Source organism: Aplysia californica, unplaced genomic scaffold (assembly GCF_000002075.1).
Source record: "Aplysia californica isolate F4 #8 unplaced genomic scaffold, AplCal3.0 scaffold00069, whole genome shotgun sequence".
NCBI lineage: Eukaryota > Metazoa > Mollusca > Gastropoda > Aplysiida > Aplysiidae > Aplysia > Aplysia californica.
The window spans coordinates 784112-804633 of NW_004797339.1; the positions used below are offsets into that span (position 1 = coordinate 784112).

Below are 20522 nucleotides of genomic sequence, written 5' to 3' on the forward strand. Positions count from 1 at the left end.
CCCTACTTTTAGTATTTTTGCACCTAGACCTTGTCTAAATCCTATCTCTTTTGTTTGTTTTGTTTTTGTAAAGTGTTTTACGGCGCTCGCAACTGCATAGGTCATATGAGCGCGCTGGACACACATAATATTTTCAGTTGGTAGGAAATAATTTTGCCCGGGTGGCGGCCGAAGCCTACTCTTATCGATTTTAGACAACCAAGGGATCTTTAACATGCACAACTTGCACACGGGACCTCCGAGATTTTTCGCCCTTGTCCGAGAAGGCTAGGTGTAGATCTTTCCTACCAGAAGATCAGGGGTGTGGCTGAAAGACAGAAATAAGAAGGAGCCAAGGAGTAGTAGTAGAAAGGCTGCAGAAGAAAGAGTCACGAGCCCAGAGGAGGGGCAAAGGAGGCGATGGGAGAAAGAGGAGATGAAAGCAGACAACAGAACATTGCTTGAGAGCAGGAAAGGAGGTGAAAGGAGACAATTTTAGAGAAGAAAATTTTCCGGTCGCTACCCGAATTCGAACTCGAGACCTTTGAATAAGAGGCCAACACCTTAACCTCTGGGCCATGAAAGCCCTCCCACTCTCTTTTGCAGAGGACATGTCTATTATGCGAAAGTCTCCCATTACCATTTAAAAGATCAAAAGAATTTTGCAGAACAAATTGCGTTTCTGACATAAGTTTTAGCCACATGTATTCTTCAGAAAACCATAGATCCAGAAGCAAATTATTTTGCAGCCTTTCATTCATTTTCTTTTCAATTTTTGTGAAGGTATAAAACTTTCCTGACCACCAGGGAGATCTGCCAAAACAACACAGCCCTCAAAAAGACCTCTCAAACAAACTTGCATCTCATTATATGAGGGACAAAAAACATGGCATTCAATAAGAAGCTGCTTTACTATCCTGTCATAGGGAGGGAAAAAAATGTTCTGTATTCCTCTACAACGTTCAAACTAACAGATGATATCCCTTTATTTCTCATACGTAATCTGATCTTTTCACTGAAGCCATTCCAAAACGCAAAATAGTCTAACCTACCATGCACATAACGAAACCACCTGGAGACGAAAATCTGTTCATGACATACAAATTTTACAAAATGCAAAATAATGGACATGTATATGCAAAAATTTTGGGACCTAGAGTCAAAATCTGATCACTATGTGAATGTTTCACTGTGTGCATGCTAGTTTTTCTCCTTTTTATCCATGTGGCATTCAGTGGACAAAATCTCACCATGCATGGCGGCAAGATGCAAAGGCGTAGCTCTTTCACACTGGGGGTTGACACAGTTCAGGTCCAAGCCTTCACATCCACACAGAATTTCTACCATCACCAAATTGCCACTATTAGCTGCAGCATGAAGGGCAGTATTCCCCGTGTCAGCTGGCAGGTTAATCTCTATAGCTGGGTGAACCTGTGTGTGGAATAACAAAGAGACTTATATACTTTTCAACTTTTCCTAGTCATTTTATCATGATTCATTCTTGACAAGTCATTAATCAAAAACAACGTATTAATGAAATAAAACGTAATATTAGCTTACATACAGGTTCGTCCCCATCAACTGCCATTATTACATAAAAAGCATACAACACTTTGCCAAAGAACTAGACAACAGTGTTCTACTGAAGTCCACAAAAGGAACAGAAACACATCACCACGATAAGGATCATTCTGAGCTGGGGGGGAAAGAGCATGGCAGCAGACAAGAACACAAAAGCAGATAAAGAGGATGACAAGAACAACTTGTGACGTACCATTCCAGAAAAAAAAAGCAATACAAGTACAAGCTTCCGCTCATACACCTTTCAGGTTTTGAAGGAACAAAACTTAATTTACCATCAACTCACCCTGTTTACCAAATATTTCAAGACATTTGGTTGGTTGTGCATCACAGCAGAGAAGATCAACGAGCGACGATGAGAATCCGAGTGACTTGGATTCACGTGTTTATTGACAATCAGGTAATGAATCACACTAATGTAGCCCAACCTGTGTGGATACAAATGACAACAGATGCTTTGAGAATCAGAACAATAATAACAAAATCAAAGAGTGTGCAAAATTTTTTTTAAATTAAAAATTAAATATACTTTTGTACTCAAGCTTGTAAAAAATGTAAGTGGAATTTTCTTCTATTACGAGCAATAGAAATTCTAAAATTAAAAAATTAGACCCATCCCACAGAGTTTGAGTCACTCACAGGTTTGATACTATGAGGAAAGTGGAAAAGGGCTGTGTGTGTCCCAGGCAAGAGGACATCCTATTAGCCGATTATAAGAACAGAAACTGAAAAAAAAAATGTTTTTAAAGAACATTTAACTAGGGTTCACAATGAAACATTTAACACTCTTTTTTTTCTCATTTGGGTTTTGCAGTATCAAATTATATTCACTCATTATACTCTCATTCTCACAGTCTCTGTGTGTCTGATACTAAGTTAAAAATATAAAATCATTAACACAGAGAACGGAGCTACAAAAAGGAACTAGGGACCAAAAAAAGGAAGAGAGACGAAGAACAGATTTTCCTTAATTCACAGCATGCAAATGCTGTTGATGCAAAGTAGATTGGGGTAAAAAAAACTTGAAAGTCTACCACCGGACACATGTGACAACTTTGATTTAGTTTTATTAAATAAAGGCTTAGGACTTATGACAAGAATCAGTTTACATTTTCCCTTTGCATAGGTTTGAGACTGTCATAAGTGTGTAGCCATATATAGTAAAAATGTTTTGGTAGTTGAAGTTAGTCTGTTGCAACTCGTTTGTCAATCATAAAATTTTTCTAAATCTTAACAACACCAAGGAAAGAACTTTAAAGAAGCAATCTCCCCCCCCCCCCCTCAACCACACTCCATTATAATTGTAAACACCACAATTTTTTTTATCTAAATACCCCAGCACAGTCATTACTGTGACCAATTAGGGGGACTTTTTTATTAAATGCTACATTAGACTGCTCAGATCACGGTAGACCGTGGTCAGTCAGGATGGACTTGCCGTAGACCGCCACATATGGCATCAAAAGCAAACAAGTAAGACATGACATTAACCCAACATTCTAAAACAAGACCAATGAGCAGAACTCACCAACATGTTGATCAACACTAACACAAAAAATGATTTTACAATGCATGGGCATTTCACAAAAACAACATACCATCTCTCTTAACTTTTTTTCAGACAAAATTATTTCTCAAATCAAGAAAAGAGGGAACTGTTTACAGCCTTTTCTTTCCAATTTACAGTTAATTCAAATTTTTATGCAAAAAGAAAAAGAACCTAAAATTCTTAAGGGAAAAAAAAAGCACTTTCAATAAACTTTTCTATCAAAACCAGTCACCTCTATTATAACTGTATCTTAAAGAGCTTCTGTGCAGCTAGCTCACCTGATGGCCTGCAACATCCGTCTATGCTGCACATTTTCATCTGAAGAACACAGCTCATGAATCGGTAAACCTTGACTTGCACCATCACCAATAAGATTCCGGTAAAAGTTTATGATGGATGACCAGACATTCACCAGAGCAAAGGAACGGGTTGCCAGGAGCCACTGTGCATACTGACGGTTGGATGTGGAGCACCTTACATCTGCAAGCAATACTCTATACTGCTCGTGCTTTTCAGAGGCTAATATGTCCAGGTAATTGAGAAATAAATGAGGACCCTTAGCTCCTAACAGTGTCACGGGATACTCTTTAAACACAGCCCCACACATGTCCAATAAGTCACGTCTTACAACTGCCCCACTTTCCCTTCCTACAGCAAATGCAAGTGTCATTTCCTCAAGGAGGAAATCATACTCCATGGAAAAAATATCTCGTTTCTGAAGATCAGGGAAATCATTCAGCCAGAAGTGAGCAAATCTCACAAAATTATCACCTTTTTCACAAAACACTGTCAATTCATGAAGGGAATCATTTGATCGTGTGAGCCAGTTTGCAACAATCGTGGCATCCATGAATGTCAGCATATCATCGAAGTTGACTCTCACTTTGGGCCTACTTGATGCAGCACTTTTCACACGTTCAATAGAACTAGTGGAAAAAATCTCGTGTTCAGACACCACAGGAGAGCCTGGAATCTTAGAGACTGGAGGCAACGGCTGAGAGCGTGGTAACTCATGACGAGTTGGCTCTGTTGGAAGAGCACCTCTTTTCCTTCTCTTCTTTTTCTGAGATCTCGTAAAAGATGCAGTCCCAGCTGGCAAAGTTTTCACCCTGGGTGTGCCATCTCCTTCCCCTAGATCCGTGACAAAGACACCATCTCCACTGAGGAAGCAGTCAGCCGAGGCTGTGAGTGAATTCGAAAGGCCAACAGATGGGGAGCCATTTGTGACGAAACCAGAGTCTGGAGATACAACTCTCGCACTGGGAAGTCCATTTGTTGTGCAGGGACTTTCTAAATTGCTTGTTAAGCTCAGCGAACTGATCTCTCTTGACAACCTTCTTTCATTATCTGAGATATACTCCTCTTCACTCTCATGGAAAGTCAACCGAGAGACACAGATCAGGTCTCTCAAATCCTTTATACCTCTACTCATTGTCTTGTTAAAGAGCTAAACCTTTTTCACTTCAGTCTCACAAAAACACTCACAAAATTAGCTTCCCACTGAATTCAATGTTAGTTCCATAAAACAAAAGAAAAAAGTATGATTTCCAAATTTCAAACTTTTCTTTTTCTCGTCCTTGTTAAAGATTCTTGTTGAGCAAAACCAACAGTATGCTCATCAGCATTTGAAGTATTATTATCATCAGAGTTAATTTACAACATCATCAGTGTTTACGGTATCACTAGCATTTACCGCATCAATAGTGTTTACATCATCATCATTGTTTACAACATCTACAGTATCATCTGCATCATTGGGGTCATCAACTTCTATATCGAGATCGTCCAGATCAATATCATCAAAGTGAACAGCCCTTTCCTCACCAACTCTTATTTCCACACTTAGTCTTACATCTGCTGCCAAAAACAGAAATGTAAGATATGCTGGGAGCCGTATTCGTGACACCCACGCAAGACGGAATAGAAAAACAAGAGCTTCACTCAGACTTTTTGAAAAATCAGAATACAGTGACCCAATACCAGGGACAGATGTCTCTTCCATCCTTTGCTGAAGGCTAAAATTTTGTCTGACACTTGGCAGCAAAGGAAATGAGCCTACATCTTTAATTTTTAAAGCAACTGATTTTTAAAGGTAAAGTCTGAACTGCTTGAATTTGAGAATCACCAATGTTCCCGGTATGAAGGAATGGAAAGTCAGACTGTTACCTCTCTGCACTTCTTGAAGCTGTGAAAAATGTTGTTCTACTTTGACAAATAACAGAGAGAGCAATAGCAGAACTTGTGTTAGAAGTTAACAGTTTGATGTAACTAGGTCCCTGCAAACTACAGTAAAATCAAATCCTGTGCTGGCCAACACCATGGCACTCATGTGTGACGTTGTTGTTGGAGGTTGAAGTGTTCATTGCCAAGAGGACTGAATGATGCCTCTGTGAAATCCAATTATTGTTATTCAAGTAGCGCAAGTTGAAGTATCTCAAACAAAAAATATAGGGGATCGCAGGTTCTGGTGCTCTGCGTCTTCCTCGGCCACATACGATTGAGAAATTCGAGGAGGCACCGGCCCGGTTCTCAGCCTCAGCTTCTCACCGACTCTCAGGAATGTAACACTATCACTAACACTGCCGACACATATCTAAAAATCTTGATGCTGAATCTAGGGAGCAAACTGCAGATGAAAAGATGCAAAATCAGTATTAAAAAGTATATTTATCTTTCTGCTAAATCTGTAGGTATTTGTTCGCGTTTGCGAGCTTCCAAGAGTTGCAGTAGAAGACGGGTGCGACTATTCTGAGAAGTTGTGTTGATGTTGAATGTGTCGCCATGACGGAAGAAAACGAAACAGTAGTGAATACTAAAATATGAACGGGAAGTTTAGCGGATTGTAAAAGTTGGCATACAGCGACGACATGAAAGATAATTTATTCATTTCTAACTAGTATTAAAAATTCAACACTTAGAGACATGATTGTAATCGGTAAAGATGTTTATAAGAAAACATAAATTTTAGAAACTACCTGAAACTATTAGAAATTGTTCGACCAAAAAGACAAACAGTTGTTGTTTTTATTCAGTCTAAATATAAACATAACCTTTGACCTGTCAAAGGATCCTCCCAGCAGAGCCAGTCTTTCACTTTCAGTCCATTGCCGTGTTCAAAGTAATCAAAGAGCCCAGTCTCCCCAATCCGATGATAATAATTCGAAAAGTAAAGTCTGGGCACTTCTTACAAGATGTGTCGTTTTTGTATTGTTACTAGATCTAACTACATATATGCGTTTTAGATTCGACATACTTCCACGCACCTTGTTCTGCTTCAACTCATGACGGCACAGTAGCCTGTAGGCTATTGTACAGTAGTATAGGCCTACTACTTGAAATTAACTAGATTTAGATATCTAGATGTCTAGATCTAATCTAGATGTCTAGATTTCTACCAACGAGGCTAGCGACAACACAATAGCCGATAGCCTGACACCCGCAGAGCACGAAACTTCAGTTTTTATAGAGAGATATGTTTGTTAAATTAATGTTAACATAAAGCTGGTAGCTTCTCACCCTTGCATTGACGTCTCCTACGTCATTAATGACTGTGGAACAAGAGCACCTCGTGCAGCCAGAGATCAAGATTGAAAGAAAAGAATAATAATAGGCCTAGGCCCTATCTGATATTCTGACCCACCCCCACTTTGAGTCAGGGTTCCCTAGAAGGATCATACTCTCCAGTTCATCACTCCTATTAATCAAATTAAATTTCCATCAACAACGTTAAAGTTAAAGCATAGTGCTTTCCATCTTAAAAGGCTGTGGCTCAGTTGTGACCCTTCCCTGACCTCAGAAATACAGAGCAAGTGGATTTCTTTTTTTTTATTACTTACTCATTGGTTCCTGCAACATTCTTGTTCTCTATTATTACTATTAACATCCATTCCATCACAATCTCTTAATAACAAAAGATAAAAAACAAACAATGTCAGTCAAGGTATTCTCATCAAAAGTGATTATATCTGAGATGTGAAGTGTCTGGTTCTGGTTTCTTTAAGTAGATATCTACTTTCCCTTTACTATTATTAAATGTCTTGAGACTTGAGACAATCATTTGACATCAGCTGCTGTCCCTACTGTCAGCGAGCCGTGCTAAAGTGAAACTTATCTTGTTCAATAAAAGTAGGTCAGGGAAGTGTATGGAGAATTGAGGCCACTGTTTCATGCTGAGGTACACGGTTGTACACGCCTTATCTTTAATTTCAAACTCAAGCGTGTGTATATATGTGTGGTATGCACTGTCCTTAGTTGAAGGATAGTCATAGGGCCTACTGGTAAGGGGTGTTATTGTGTTGGCAACTTGGGATTTTATTAAATTTGTATTTATTTATTCTTGTTTGTTTTTATTTTGGGAGGAGGGGGGAGTTGTGAGATCATTATTCTATCAATATTTCATTGTAATGTTTTGTATTTTTTTAAATGTTCTTTTTATTCATGTATTACCTGGCATTGAAATTGTTTCATTAAATTTGTTTGTTGGCCTAAACCTAGATGGAACAAGAGCTCCAGTGTCCCCAGAATTCTTTTACGTTCTTGTTGAATAAATGCCGGAGAGCTGTATTCAGTCTGAATACAGTCAGTTTGATAGAAGTTTCCAGTCCAGGAGCTTTTGTTACATTAACTTGTTTCATTTGCTAATTGTATTCACTGTACATGTTGAAAGGTCAATAGACTAGGGTTTATTCAAATAAATGTATGAATTATATGTGTCTATTTCATTGACATATAATCAAAGATAAAATATTTATAAATGGTAAATGGTCTAAAGAGATTCTTGTTTGACTGAATTGAACGCATGACTTATGTATGCCAGTATCATTGAAATTCAGCTATGAGTTATTGACTCTCCTTCTCTTTTTTTTCAAAGATTATTTTGGTTTCTTGGTGTAGTATTTAAATGTTGTTGTTTTTTTACTTCTCCACAGTAAATAAGCAAAGTTTGAAGGAGTTCTTTACACAAGTGGGATACAAGAACATGGAAATTAAATTTGATGGAAAACGTGCACTTGTGACTGGTGCTGGCAAAGGTTTGGATGCAAATTATATTTTATCCTTTTCTGCTTATGAAATTCTATATATGTCTTTAGGACTGCTATTTTGTTGAAGTTTTTAATGGATTGTTTTGTATTTTTACTGTTCATAGTGTTAGATTATTTAACCTGATGAAGCAAAAGTTAAAAACAGTAGAATAAATAAATAAGGAACGGCTGGTGTATAGGAGGCTTTTTTGTACAGGAAGATGAAAAAAATGATGAATTTCTATGCTTAATAAAATAAATTACAATCAAACAGAGAGGAAGGACAATAGACAACAGTTTTTGTTTTTAAAAGTCTTCTAACGCTGGAGTTTTATTTTGAGTAAAGAGAAGAACATCAACACAATGAAAGTAATTAGTTCATGTACTTTGAAAAAGCGAAACCGATTGACAAATAGGCTACGGAAAAGGGATCACAACATAGTGGGACCTAACAGTGGTAGCTTTTAGTCCCCAATGCTTGGGAATTTGTTTACAGAAATATGGTAAGTTTAAATTATTTTAAAGTGGAATAAACAGATACAACCTTTGTCTATGCACTGTTATAAAATGTTATTATCTTGTCATTTTTTTCTGCATGACTGCTGTGACTCAAGATTAAAATGCATTGGTATCTAGTACTTTAAAAAAAAGTTTTGTCAAAATTACAAGTAGAATGAAGTTATGTTAGGATTTATGTCTTCCTGTTTGTATAAAAGCAGATAAATAATTAAAATTTGTGACCAGGATTACACCAGTGGACAGGTGCCAGCAAAGAAAAGTGACGGATTTGATCAGCTCCAAGTTCATGCTTAGCTATTGCGATGTTTTTCCTAGTTGAAATGCAGGCCTTGAGCTGGATGGTGCTCATCAGGAATTTTCTGGACTTGTGCACCTGAGCTTTTGTGGATCGACAGCTAGAAATGCTCAGCCATACCCTGAGATGAATGGAATCCATCATGTTAAAAACTGAATGGATTGAAGAGTTTCTTTTGCTCTCCTAGTAATATGTATTGGACCTCGTCTTCACATAGAAAAAACTAAAGAATTGCTGCAATAGCACAGTCTTGCACATACATAGCCAGCAGAACATGGAAATCTTTGTTATGTGTACAAATGTTGCTGTGTACGTATTTTAAATACAAATCATGTAAGAAGAAAGATTCAGAACCTGAAAAAATGTTCACTATGTGTGCTCCTCTTTGTATTTTGTGCCTATTAACTGTGGGTGTGTTTGACTGCATATCTTGTAAATGTAAAAAGACTGTAGGATATAGTTCACAATGTTTGCTTTTCCACAGGCCTTGGCAGAGCAATTGCCGTGAAGCTAGCTGCTTGTGGTGCAAAAACAGTGGCACTCAGTCGCACACAAGATGACCTTGACTCTTTAAAGGCTGAGGTCAGATTCTGTGGCATTTTGTCGAAGTTGACCTTCTTTCACTTTCAGGGAAATTTTGTAAAAGGCAACCCTAGCCCTGGGGCTGGTTTTTAAAGTAACGGACCATGTGTCTGCGTTTGAAAAAATTATAGAGATATTTTTTGGTTGTTGCAAAGCATCTATTTATCGACTTTGGAAATGAAGAAGTGTGGGTTACCTCCTTATGTGGTCTGATGAATCTTCATCATATTTCTGGAATACTTTTCCCTGGGACTGGTGTCTGTGGTGTAATAGGCTTTTCATCATCAGCTTATGTGGTAGACATGAGGTAGATTTCCACGTATGGAAGTACTGTAAAACTTGCCCTGACGGCCACCCCTATAAGACGCCCACCTGTACAAACGGCCACTTTCCATTTTCAATGGGTGGCCGTCTTACACAGGTTTGACTGTATCTCCTTCATCCTGCAGGGACCCTATATATTTTATTCAACCCAGGTTGGCCCTGACAGGCAGTTCAAAGCAGCAGACTCTCTAAATGATCTAAATTGTGCTGGGGTCATAAGACATTTACAATCATTACAATCAAAAATAAATTTTTTTATATAGAGATAATAGTAGCCTAATATAGATGTAAAGAGCATAAAACTTTCTGTTGAGTGAAAATTTGTGCTTTACAAATTATATATATATATATATATATATATATATATATATATATATATATATACACAGTCGAACCTGCCCTGACGGCCACCTCTATAAGACGGTGACCTGTACAAACGGCCACTTTCCATTCCCCCCCTTGCTTTTTTTTCTATATAACTTAACTGTGTAAAACGGTCCTGTTCAACGCGGCCGTGGCCACCATATTTTAACACACAACCCCTATCACACTAAGCAATAATGCCTATCTAAGACGGCCACCTTAGTGACTCCATTACGTTTTGTCATAAATTGTGCATTGACCCCTGGCGTTGTGGGCGAGCCGTCATAATTCAATCACTTGTCGTTGTTGTTAGGTAGTCCCTCCAACCGATCATATTGTGTGGGCCCCTCCCTCTGTTGACAAATAGGTAGGCTACCAATTTTCAGTTGCTGGTGAGGTAAGCGTGTGATCCCTCATAACCCATATGCTCCGCCCAGAACTCATACGCAAATCGTTAGTGAGATGAGTGGTCACTGTATACCCAGTCTGTAACAAAGTAACAATGGACGTCAACATGAACTTTTGACAGAAGCTTAGCTCGTTCTCCGAGTGGTGGCAACCCATGTGTTTGTTTTAACACAGCACTTGGTCTTCCTCGTCTGATACATTTTGCTTTATTGTCACCCTTGCGCAAAATCAGCAACAAAATAGAAATAACAAACAAAATACTAATCAACAACAACAACAAAAACAGCAACAATCGATTGGGACTTCAGAAGGGAATGGTTTGTTTTCTTCATCTTGATCAGTCCTGCCTAAGACGGCCACCTGTCTTATACGACCACTTTTCTCCTTGACAATGGGTGGCCGTCTTACACAGGTTTCAATCTATAAATCCTGAAGAGGGACCTAGTTCCCCATCTGTGAAATAACCGATGCGTCGTGTAGGTATTTTTGACTTATAAAATAACACTTTACAAAACAAACAAGCAAATATATTGATAAAACTTGTAAAAAGTGCCATGCATTTTTAAAAAACTTCAAGATTTTCTAAAACCTGGAGGGTGGGTTGAAATTTCAACTGATAATAATGCTTGGAACATTGTCAAGAAATCTGAGTCAGAGTGGTCTTTGACAGTTTAATTAGACAGTTTTTAGCCTCTCTTGTAAAGTAGACTTCCTGGAAGATGACTCATCTGTGCCCAACACCAACGTTGTGTATCACACTGATGAACTGTTTTTCTTTCAGTGTCCTGCTATTGAGACATGTTTAGCAGATCTGAGTGACTGGACCACAGCGAGGCAGACCATCCAGGGCCTGGGACACTTTGACCTCCTGGTGAACAGTGCTGGAGTATCCAGAGTTGGTCCGTTCCTTGAAACTAAAGAAGAAGATTTTGATTAGTGAGTTTCTCTCTTCTTATGTTGGCAAGAGGTAGTCAATGGAAAAATAGACGTTAAATGTCCTAGCAACTGCAGAAACACATGGATCATGCCAATTGCTCAATTTCTGTGATTCTGAGTTAAACTTAAAACCTGTCTTGGGTGCCAATGATCAAATGTCATTGTGGCTTTTGATAAACACAGACCTAAATTTCATTTGTAAAGAAGACAAAAAATCTATCGAGTTGTTGGGAAAAAATGCCAATTTTCTATTTTTTTAACATTAGTACTGTGTACACTAATTGAAGCACCAAAATGCTATTTTTTGTAACATGGCTTAGTTTTAGAGTAGGCTTACATAATATTACTCACATGAAGGGTAAAGCCTAAAGACTCAAAAGACTAGACGTTATACTCAATTAAAAAGTGGTACCTTTTTTTTAATGCAAGTATATTAGCTTTGTATGGTTTATGATTTGGTTATTTTTAAACTCCTTTTTTTTTCTTGTTTATGTTTTCAGTGTCTTCAACACAAATGTCAAAGCATTATACAACGTTTCCCAGGTAAGGATTTTGATTCGTAAAGTTTTGCTTATCTTGTCTTCAGTTGCTTTTGTATTTGTATAAATTTGACTCCCTACTAGATTCAAACAGGTACCTTTACTAATGGTTCCACACTCTCTCAGGTTTGGAGGGACCATTTTTTTGTATACTGGACTGTCAGTCAACAAACTTCTGTGAAAGAGAGCTTGATAAATGACTTGTAGTAAGTATGTAGAAAAAAGTCTCACCTTGGAAATCACAGAGGTTGTGGCACCATAAGAGAGGCAACACACCGGTGAAGAAGTTACTCTCACTAGCTGATTGTTTATATTGCTTGACACAATTTGGTCAGTACCACCGTGAGTAACCCTATAATTGTGAATAGTATTGTGTTTGAACTTACAGGCTCAGGCAATGGAGATAAACAATAGACAACGAATTTGATTGATGACTCTTAAGTAATGTGTCAAAGAATAAGTCATATGGGTACCGATTTGATTACTTGTCTGTCCTATAAAAATAGTGCATTTCAAAAATCACTAATAAGATTTAAGAGATTATTATCACAGGGTTTAGATGGGTGGTCAGTGAGATGTGTCCTTGAGCAAGACACAACAACCCTATCTAAAAAAACAAGGCGCTACACAGTGGCGACCAGCAATGGTAAGTTTGTGAAAATCTCTCTGTATGATGTGATAATGTGTATTTATGTATGTATGTATTTTTAATTATGTATTTATGTTATATATATATGTTTGCCATTGTAACCCAAATTGGCCTATATATGGAACCAGAGTAGATACTGTAAGCTGGTGTTGGAACATGCAGGGTTGTTGTCAAGACAACAATGTGTTTCCAGTCTCATCACTGTCTTTGTCAAATTTTTAGATGAAGGGAATTTTATTCAGTTGTCAAGGTCATAAATTTCCTTGAAAAAATGAAAATGTTATAGTCTCATGTTTTTACATGAGCACCCTTTTGAGATCCATTGGGTTTTACTCCAGTTATGTACTGCGCCATTACTCGAACTGTCCTTCGACTACGTTTCAACTGTTGTTTCTTACTTACTTTTTATTTTTACTTTTTCATCCTCTGTTGCCGATAAGTGTTGAGGGGGAGATGCAGTTTTCTATGGTAGGCCAGCTCCGCAGCTCTTTCAATTGTGATATTATGATTTCTCAGGATTTCCTGGACTCCCTCAATCCACCTTTTCCATGGCTTTCCTCTTCCTTTATAGCCTGAGTGCTTGGTGTTATATGCTCTCAAGACATACGTAACAGGTGGCTAAACCATTTTATTCTCAGTCTTTCTATGAAATGCAGGCAGTACTCAGTGCCAATAGCTGCTCTTATTACTTCATTTCTCTGCCTGTCTTGTCTTACGATGTTAAGGGGTTTGCAGAGGCATTTCACCTCGCCTGCAGTGATTTTGCTTTCATGGATTTTACTTAATGTCCCGGTCTGGCCCTGGTAGCATAATGTTGGTATAAATATTGAAGTGATATGCTGTCGCTTACTGTCTATGGAGGTGTTTGGATGAGATAGGAGGAGTGTGACCTGGTAGATGACAGTGTTGTCTTTTTGAGTTCACATTTCTATTTCTCTGTCTATGGACCAACTTTGAGAAAAAGTGCTGCCAAGATATTTTAACTCCTTCACTTGTTTCAGTTGTTTCCTACTGACATTGATTTTCAGGGGACTATGGTTTCAGCTCACTTTCATAACTTCTGTTTTTTGATGTGCTTATTTTCATGTCAAAATTCGTGCAGATGTTGTTCAGTTTGATAGTGGGATTTTGGAGGCTGTGTTGGCTTGGATGAATAAGACACTGGTCGTTTTCGAATGAGATAAGATAAGATAAGATAAGATCCATAGAAGTTCATTTAGGCTTCCTGGGCTTTGGTTTTCTTCTTGCGTTATTGCGTCCATATAGATTATAAACTGGAGGGGAGATCAAACACGTCCCTGTCATACTGCAGATCTTACTTTGAACCAGTCTTTATTGCCTTCCTTTGCTCTTACTGAGCTTCTTCTGTTGGTATAATATAGAGTTCTGACATTATTTAATAGTATTCCTCTGACACCATACTTTTCAAGTGTCTTCCAGAGTTTTGCATGGTTTACTCTGTCAAAAGCCTCCTTCTTTTATAAAGACAATTTTGGATTTTTTGTTGTGTTTGATGGTTCTCTCGCATAGCTGTCATAATGTGAATGCAGCATTCGTGTGTCCTCTTCTCTTTTGGAATCAGAACTGAGTTTTGCTCTGATTTCTCTCTACGATAGGTCTTATCCGCTGTCCTAATATCTTGGCGTATGTTTACTCTGCGTTGCTTAACAAAGAGATGCCTCACTGTTGTTTACTTTGCTGATCTGACTTGAACATTTTTATCAGATAAGACTATCTCATAGCTAACATAAAAAGATGAGGCTTGTAGGTCTTTTATCTTCCCTATCAATCTCTAATGTGTACTCGTATGAGATGTCTTGCTTTTCACTAGCACGAAATGACATGACCTTAATTGTATAGATGTGATTTTCTTTATCTCAAACTAAAAGAGTACATGGTTACTTTGATATTTTAGTGAAGATACGGAAAAACATACATCATCAAAATGAGTTTAATCTGTGCACACTTTACCTCCTTAAAGATACTTGCTTTCAAGCTAAAGCAAAATACAAGGTGATTAAAAAAGAATACTCCAAAATCATCACACGATATTTCAAAAAATGAAAAACAATAGAAAACTCTAGCTTGGGCACAGTGCACATACCTTCAAGTTTTTATTTCATGTTTTACAAGTTCTCAATGTGGCCACCACCGGCAGCACAGACGACATCGAGCTGATGAGAATTTCTCCCAAACGTGCCTCAGGATGTCTGGGTCCACCATATAGAGTGTAGCTGTTATTCGATCTTTCATGTCTTTGATATTTGCTGGAAGTGGTGGAACATAAACTTTGTCTCTGGAAGTATAACATGCTGATTTTGGCATATTCTTTTTAATCACACTGTATAATGAGTATTTTGTTAGCAGATTATTCTATTACAACTGCAGGTCAACATTTAAAAACAGAAACATGTCGCTTATGAAAGTATATAATGTAACCAGCATCAGACAAATGTCCAGCATTTTGAAAACCATTCTTATGAGCTTGAGCCAAAAATAATGACTAAACTAGAGTTGACTCGCAGTCACTTCCAAGGACAAACTAAGTTGACTTTCTTGCTTTTGCCACATTCTAGATTTGTAGTAGCTTACCATAGAAAGATTGTCTAAACTATTACAATTACGTTGGGGTTTTTTGTGGGGGGGTTTTTAGGTTTTTTTTACCAAGACAGATTTTTGACCAAATATGGACTTTAAAGACACAGTAACTAAGTTGGGTTTTTTTTGGTATTTGACCATTAGGCACCAGAATGGTACTACATATTTTATGGACTTTCAATTAAGATAAAAGAGAGAACTCAATTTGGAAAATATTGATAATGTTATACGTAAGAACTCAAGGGTCACATATGATTCTGTTCACAGGTAGTTGCCAAATCAATGGTAGAAAAGAAGTCTGGTGGGGCCATCGTCCAGCTGTCCAGTGCCGCGTCCACCCAAGCCTTGAAGGACCATGCTGTTTACTGCTCCACAAAGGGAGCTGTGGATTCCCTTACCACAGTTATGGCCCTTGAGCTTGGACCTCACAATGTGAGTGACAACTGCTGGTCCCATCGATGGCGTTATGCTCTGACTGTGTGAATGGTTTCTTGAAAAGTGTGTTTATCTCTTCTGATTTAAATGATGAGGAAAAACAACACAAATGTTAGCTCCCAGTACTTTTACACTATTTATAGTGTATGGTGATACCTTTTTTACTTTTTTTGTCGATGATCTGCAGATCTACCTCAGCATGGTTTAAAACAAAGTGTTGACCTGTTTTTTCCACTAACACAGTAAGAGCATAACATCATTGATGTTCTTTTAAGTTCCCCATGTGAGTGACGATCCTTTTACAATATGTATTGAGACTGTTAACACTCAAATTCCTTTGACCTCGCAATGTGAATGACTTTTAATGCTTATATCATGGCGTCAGTAATCTAGTCATTAGGCTGCCGGACTCGCAGCTGTGAGGGCACTGATTTAAATATACGTCTGACCATGATGATGTGTTCTATGGAAAGGCACTTTCCTCAAATTTTCTTCTTTTTACTATGTTGGGAATGGGTACTCCGCCCTGACCGTGAAATACCTTACCTTGTCATTATGAAAGTGTCTACCTGTCTGTCTCTCTCTCTCTCTCTTTCTCTCTCTGTCTCTATCTCTCTCTCTTTCTGTCTCTCTCCCCCTGGTATTGGGTAAATGCTGCGAAGAAGGGTTCTCCACATTTCTTTATCCTGGGCGATCTTCTCAACCTACAGCCAGCTGTGCCCCTTCTGTATGAGATCTTCTTTAAGACCTCATTCTCTGGTGGATCTCATCCTTCCTCTTTTTGTCTCCACCATGGGCATCAACGTCTCCCAAGCTTTGTAACTGGTTGTTTTCTTCTCTCGACGTGTCAATTGAGACATATTTATTTTGTAGGGTAAGAATCTAGCTTTATGCCCCATCCCTAACCTGGAGGACCAAGTGTCTCTCTTTCAGGCGGCATTACCTGTGTTGTCATTTAGTCTGCTCTAACAGCATCCAAGCCTCATTCTAAAAACAGGGCTCTGGTGTGGTCTGCTTCTTCTTTCCTATCAAACATCTATCATCCTTATCTCTCCTTTTTTGTGTTTGTTACTCTCTTATAACACCTCTAATCTTCAGTGCTTATATAACCTTATTGTGTTGCAAGTGCCATAATACACTAACTAAAAAACATAATTCAATTTATATAGATTCATTCACTTAGGAGGCGGGCTTTGACTCTACATGTCAGAGTCAACCTGGATTGAGAAGGAGACATCGCCCCACCAAAAAAAAACAATATTATATTCAATAAACATTCTCCACACATGGGAATCTAAATCAGATCATCTGTGTGCAACCACAAAGCACCTAGCTACTGCACCACAAACGCCAGAGCCCTAGCTGAACTGATTTGTGTCTAGTAAGGCAAAAAAGCCAAATCGTCCATTTTGATTGCCATTCTTGTCACAGAGTGCTCGCCACTAGAATGCAGCTGGTTTTCCGGTTGGTGCTGAGAAGTCCCAAATCTTTACTCCAACCACAGATAGCTCCTACTGTGCTATTTCTGTCAGTGAATCTTGTTTTTCCTATCACTGAACGGCCGTTTTTGTGTCCATGTGCTTCTCTTTACTCAAACAAATTACCAAAGTGTCTTAACGATATTTTTTTCTTCACACTAATTAAGTGACTATGATCTGTAATAATAAATCCATAGACAGGAGTCAAAACCTACTAATTTCTTCACCAACCCATGACTTGTCACTTCTGTACAATGCTGACAACTCCCCCTCCCATTTCTCTCCCCCCCCCCCTTCTCTCTCCCTCTCTCTTCTCTCTCTCTCTCTCTCTCTCTCTCTCTCTCTCTCTCTCTCTCTCTCTCTCTCTCTCTCTCTCTCTCTCTCTCTCTCTATCTATCTCTCTCTCTTTCTTTCTTTCTCTTTCTTTCTCTCTCTTGCGCACGCGTAGACAAATTTGGTAATGGTTTCGTTACTTCCATTTAGGGACGACCACGTTATGCTGTATGAAATTTTCTTATATCTAGCTGTGAGCCCTGACTGATGTGCGATAAATTTATTACCAATGATTTGTGCTGCTCTCAAGTCGTTTGCTTAAAAAAACAAAATTAATTTTCAAAAACTTCTTTCAACGTTTGCGATGATCCATCAATTCGTGGAGGAACGTCTCCATTGTGACACTTGGTATAGAGACACCTCAACTATAAATACGCCATAAAGATTCTATTGCTGATCTTTGCTCTCTTTGAATCTCCTACCACGTTTGTTCTAACCTGGGCCCCCTACCCCTGTCGGGAAAGAACACTAAATAACAGGCTGGCTATTTGGGACAGCCTCATCTCTGCCGACAGTTCCCCCGCTCTGTGCGGACGTGCCACCAATACATCAGCTCCTTCCTTTTATTTTTGCCATAGCTGACGATATCCGATATATGGATAAGGTTAAAGGACGCTCTCTCTCTCTCTCTCTCTCTCTCTCTCTCTCTCTCTCTCTCTCTCTCTCTCTCTCTCTCTCTCTCTCTCTCTCTCTCTCTCAATTAACGTTTTTCATTTTGGACAAGTCATGGGGTTTTTTGTTGGTATATGGAGCTATTGGTGCAGTCTTTACCTATTCATTTGCCTTGCTTTTTTGGGGGGAAAAATTCATGTGTCTTCAATAGAAGTCCAGACATTTTTGCGATTGAAGGAGGTGGGGGCTGCCAGATGTTAGTGGAGGTAAAATTAGTAAGAAATGGCCGCCAAAATTTGGTGACCTCTAAAGTTTTAGTGTCATTAGAAACGACAAATATCTACTATTTGTACCTTTTATCCATGTTTTTTCTGTAAAATTTAGACTGGAATGTCTTTTTAAAGAACTCTGAAGGTATAGAACCCGACACAAACAAAAAAACTGCTGCCATAAAAAATGCCCAACGTGCGGAAAAATGTCGGTTTCTCCGATTTCCTTATTTTGACGAGCGCCTGATTTCACCACACAGTATTTTTTTCTCGAGAGACGTTTGTGAATCGGTTACTGCACCGTTCTCGTCGCTAAGATCACGCTGTCACCACAAATACTATTACATGAATGTCTCTGTTAAGCCTTGAACAATCCTTTTATTTATTTTCATCGTATAAAAATGTGAGAAATTAAAGTTACTTAAAAGTGTGCCGATTTTTTAAAGTTTCCACGAACACACACACACAAACACCAACACACACACACACACACACACACACACACACACACACACACTACCACACACACACATTACCACACACACACATACACACACACACACACACACACACACACACACCATAACACAAACGCACACACACACACACACACACACACACACACACACACACACACACACACACACACACACACACACGCAGATATTTAGTATATCATAATACATGTATTATAATGGAAAATAGTCAAATGCATGATAAACAATAAGTGTAGGGAATTGATGAGCAATCGCTAGCAAAATGAAGTGCGTCTGAGTTGTGTTTCATTCTTTCATTCATTCATTCATTCATTCATTCGTTCATTCATTCATTCATTCATTCATTCATTCGTTAATTCACTCCTTCTCTCTCTCTCTCTCTCTCTCTCTCTCTCTCTCTCTCTCTCTCTCTCTCTCTTCCTCTCTCCCTCCCTCTCTCTCTCTTCCTCTCTCTCTCTCTCTCTCTCTCTCTCTCTCTCTCTCACACACACACACACACACACACACACACACACACACACACACACACACACACACACACACACATGGGCAAGCCCGCGTGCGTTCGCGGAAAGTTGGGCTTATCCGGACCCGCATAAACACAGGCGCCGTCTGCAAAAAGATTGAAGAATGCGGGGTTTGGGCGGTTGCTCGGGTGTGGTTTGCTCCTTCTTTCCTTCAGACATCTATCCTCCTGATCTCTCCTCAGTCTTTTTTTATTTGTATGTGTATTTCTTTGTTACTCTCGTGTAACACCTCTAATCTTCGGCACTTACATGACCGTATTGTATTGCAAGTACCGCAAAACTCTTATTAAAATAAAACAAACTAAATCACACTGACGTGGCACTCATAATGACGGCACCAACAGATCCAAACTCTTCTCCCGCCAGTACACATCCCCTACCCTCCACTCCCCCGCTCTTAAAGGGTTCAGTTGTATACCCGACCGAACCTCATGCGGAACATAACCCATAGCAGCCAGCTTCGTGCCCAAACCGTGTACCCTCTCCCTCGAGCACGCGGTGCCGGCCAAGTGCTGCCTCTCCGTCATCTGTCTCCACTCCATGAAAATGTAAGGCACTGAAAACGCAGAAAAGAAGGCCGACGACACGCCCAATGCTCGGCACTCGTATCCCTCTGAAAGAGAAAGAGAACGTTCGTCGTTAAATAAATACCTCCAGAAGTTACTCTTAATAAACAGTTTGGGGGTTTTGTTTTGATTTTTGCCGTTGAATGTCCTGGCAACAGCAGAGACGCCCGAAGCGTGCCGATGACTCTGTTCCTCTGATGTTGATTTAAACCTGCCGTATTTATTGGGTGACAATGGGCACATTTTGTTGCGGCTTTTGATAAACACAAACCTAAACTTCATAATTTATAAAAAAAAAAGGAATAGAACAAATCATCCACGTGGTCGGGAACAATAATTTGTTAGGGTGTGTGTGTCGGGGGGGGGGGTTAAGTTGGTGCTGTGAACGCTCATTTAAGTACCAAAGATTTTTAAAAATAACATGACCTACTATTTAGAATACCTAGTATTACTCAGGTGAAA

The 20522-nt window shown here is 38.9% G+C and overlaps 3 protein-coding genes across 6 annotated transcripts in view; 1 reads left to right on the top strand and 2 right to left on the bottom strand.

Moving 5' to 3' along the window:
* Window positions 1-1229: 1229 nt before the first annotated feature.
* LOC101861107 lies at window positions 1230-5894 on the bottom strand (the record flags this gene model as incomplete). Its single annotated transcript, XM_005093803.3, is given in 3 exon segments — window positions 1230-1410; window positions 1847-1988; window positions 3388-5894. Coding segments are annotated over 3 exon segments (1477 nt in total), but the record flags the coding sequence as incomplete, so codon positions are not given.
* Window positions 5895-6154: 260 nt separating this feature from the next.
* The window catches only part of LOC101853685 (L-xylulose reductase), an 83352-nt gene continuing 68984 nt past the window's right edge, over window positions 6155-20522 (top strand). The window contains exons 1-6 of one of the 3 annotated variants that reach the window (XM_005093768.3): window positions 6155-6275; window positions 8038-8139; window positions 9429-9526; window positions 11403-11557; window positions 12058-12100; window positions 15611-15775. In XM_005093768.3, the coding sequence (XP_005093825.1) occupies window positions 8088-8139; window positions 9429-9526; window positions 11403-11557; window positions 12058-12100; window positions 15611-15775 (513 nt within the window). In that variant the 5' untranslated portion in view covers window positions 6155-6275; window positions 8038-8087. Of the gene's footprint in view, window positions 6276-7304; window positions 7387-8037; window positions 8140-9428; window positions 9527-11402; window positions 11558-12057; window positions 12101-15610; window positions 15776-20522 lie in introns of those variants that run through there. The other 2 variants (XM_005093772.3, XM_005093769.3) reach the window with 2 other exon arrangements.
* The window catches only part of LOC101853448, a 35154-nt gene continuing 34091 nt past the window's right edge, over window positions 19460-20522 (bottom strand). For both annotated transcript variants that reach the window (XM_005093767.3, XM_035968592.1), the window contains exon 6: window positions 19460-20107. In XM_005093767.3, the coding sequence (XP_005093824.1) occupies window positions 19818-20107 (290 nt within the window). In that variant the 3' untranslated portion in view covers window positions 19460-19817. The remainder of the gene's footprint in view (window positions 20108-20522) is intronic.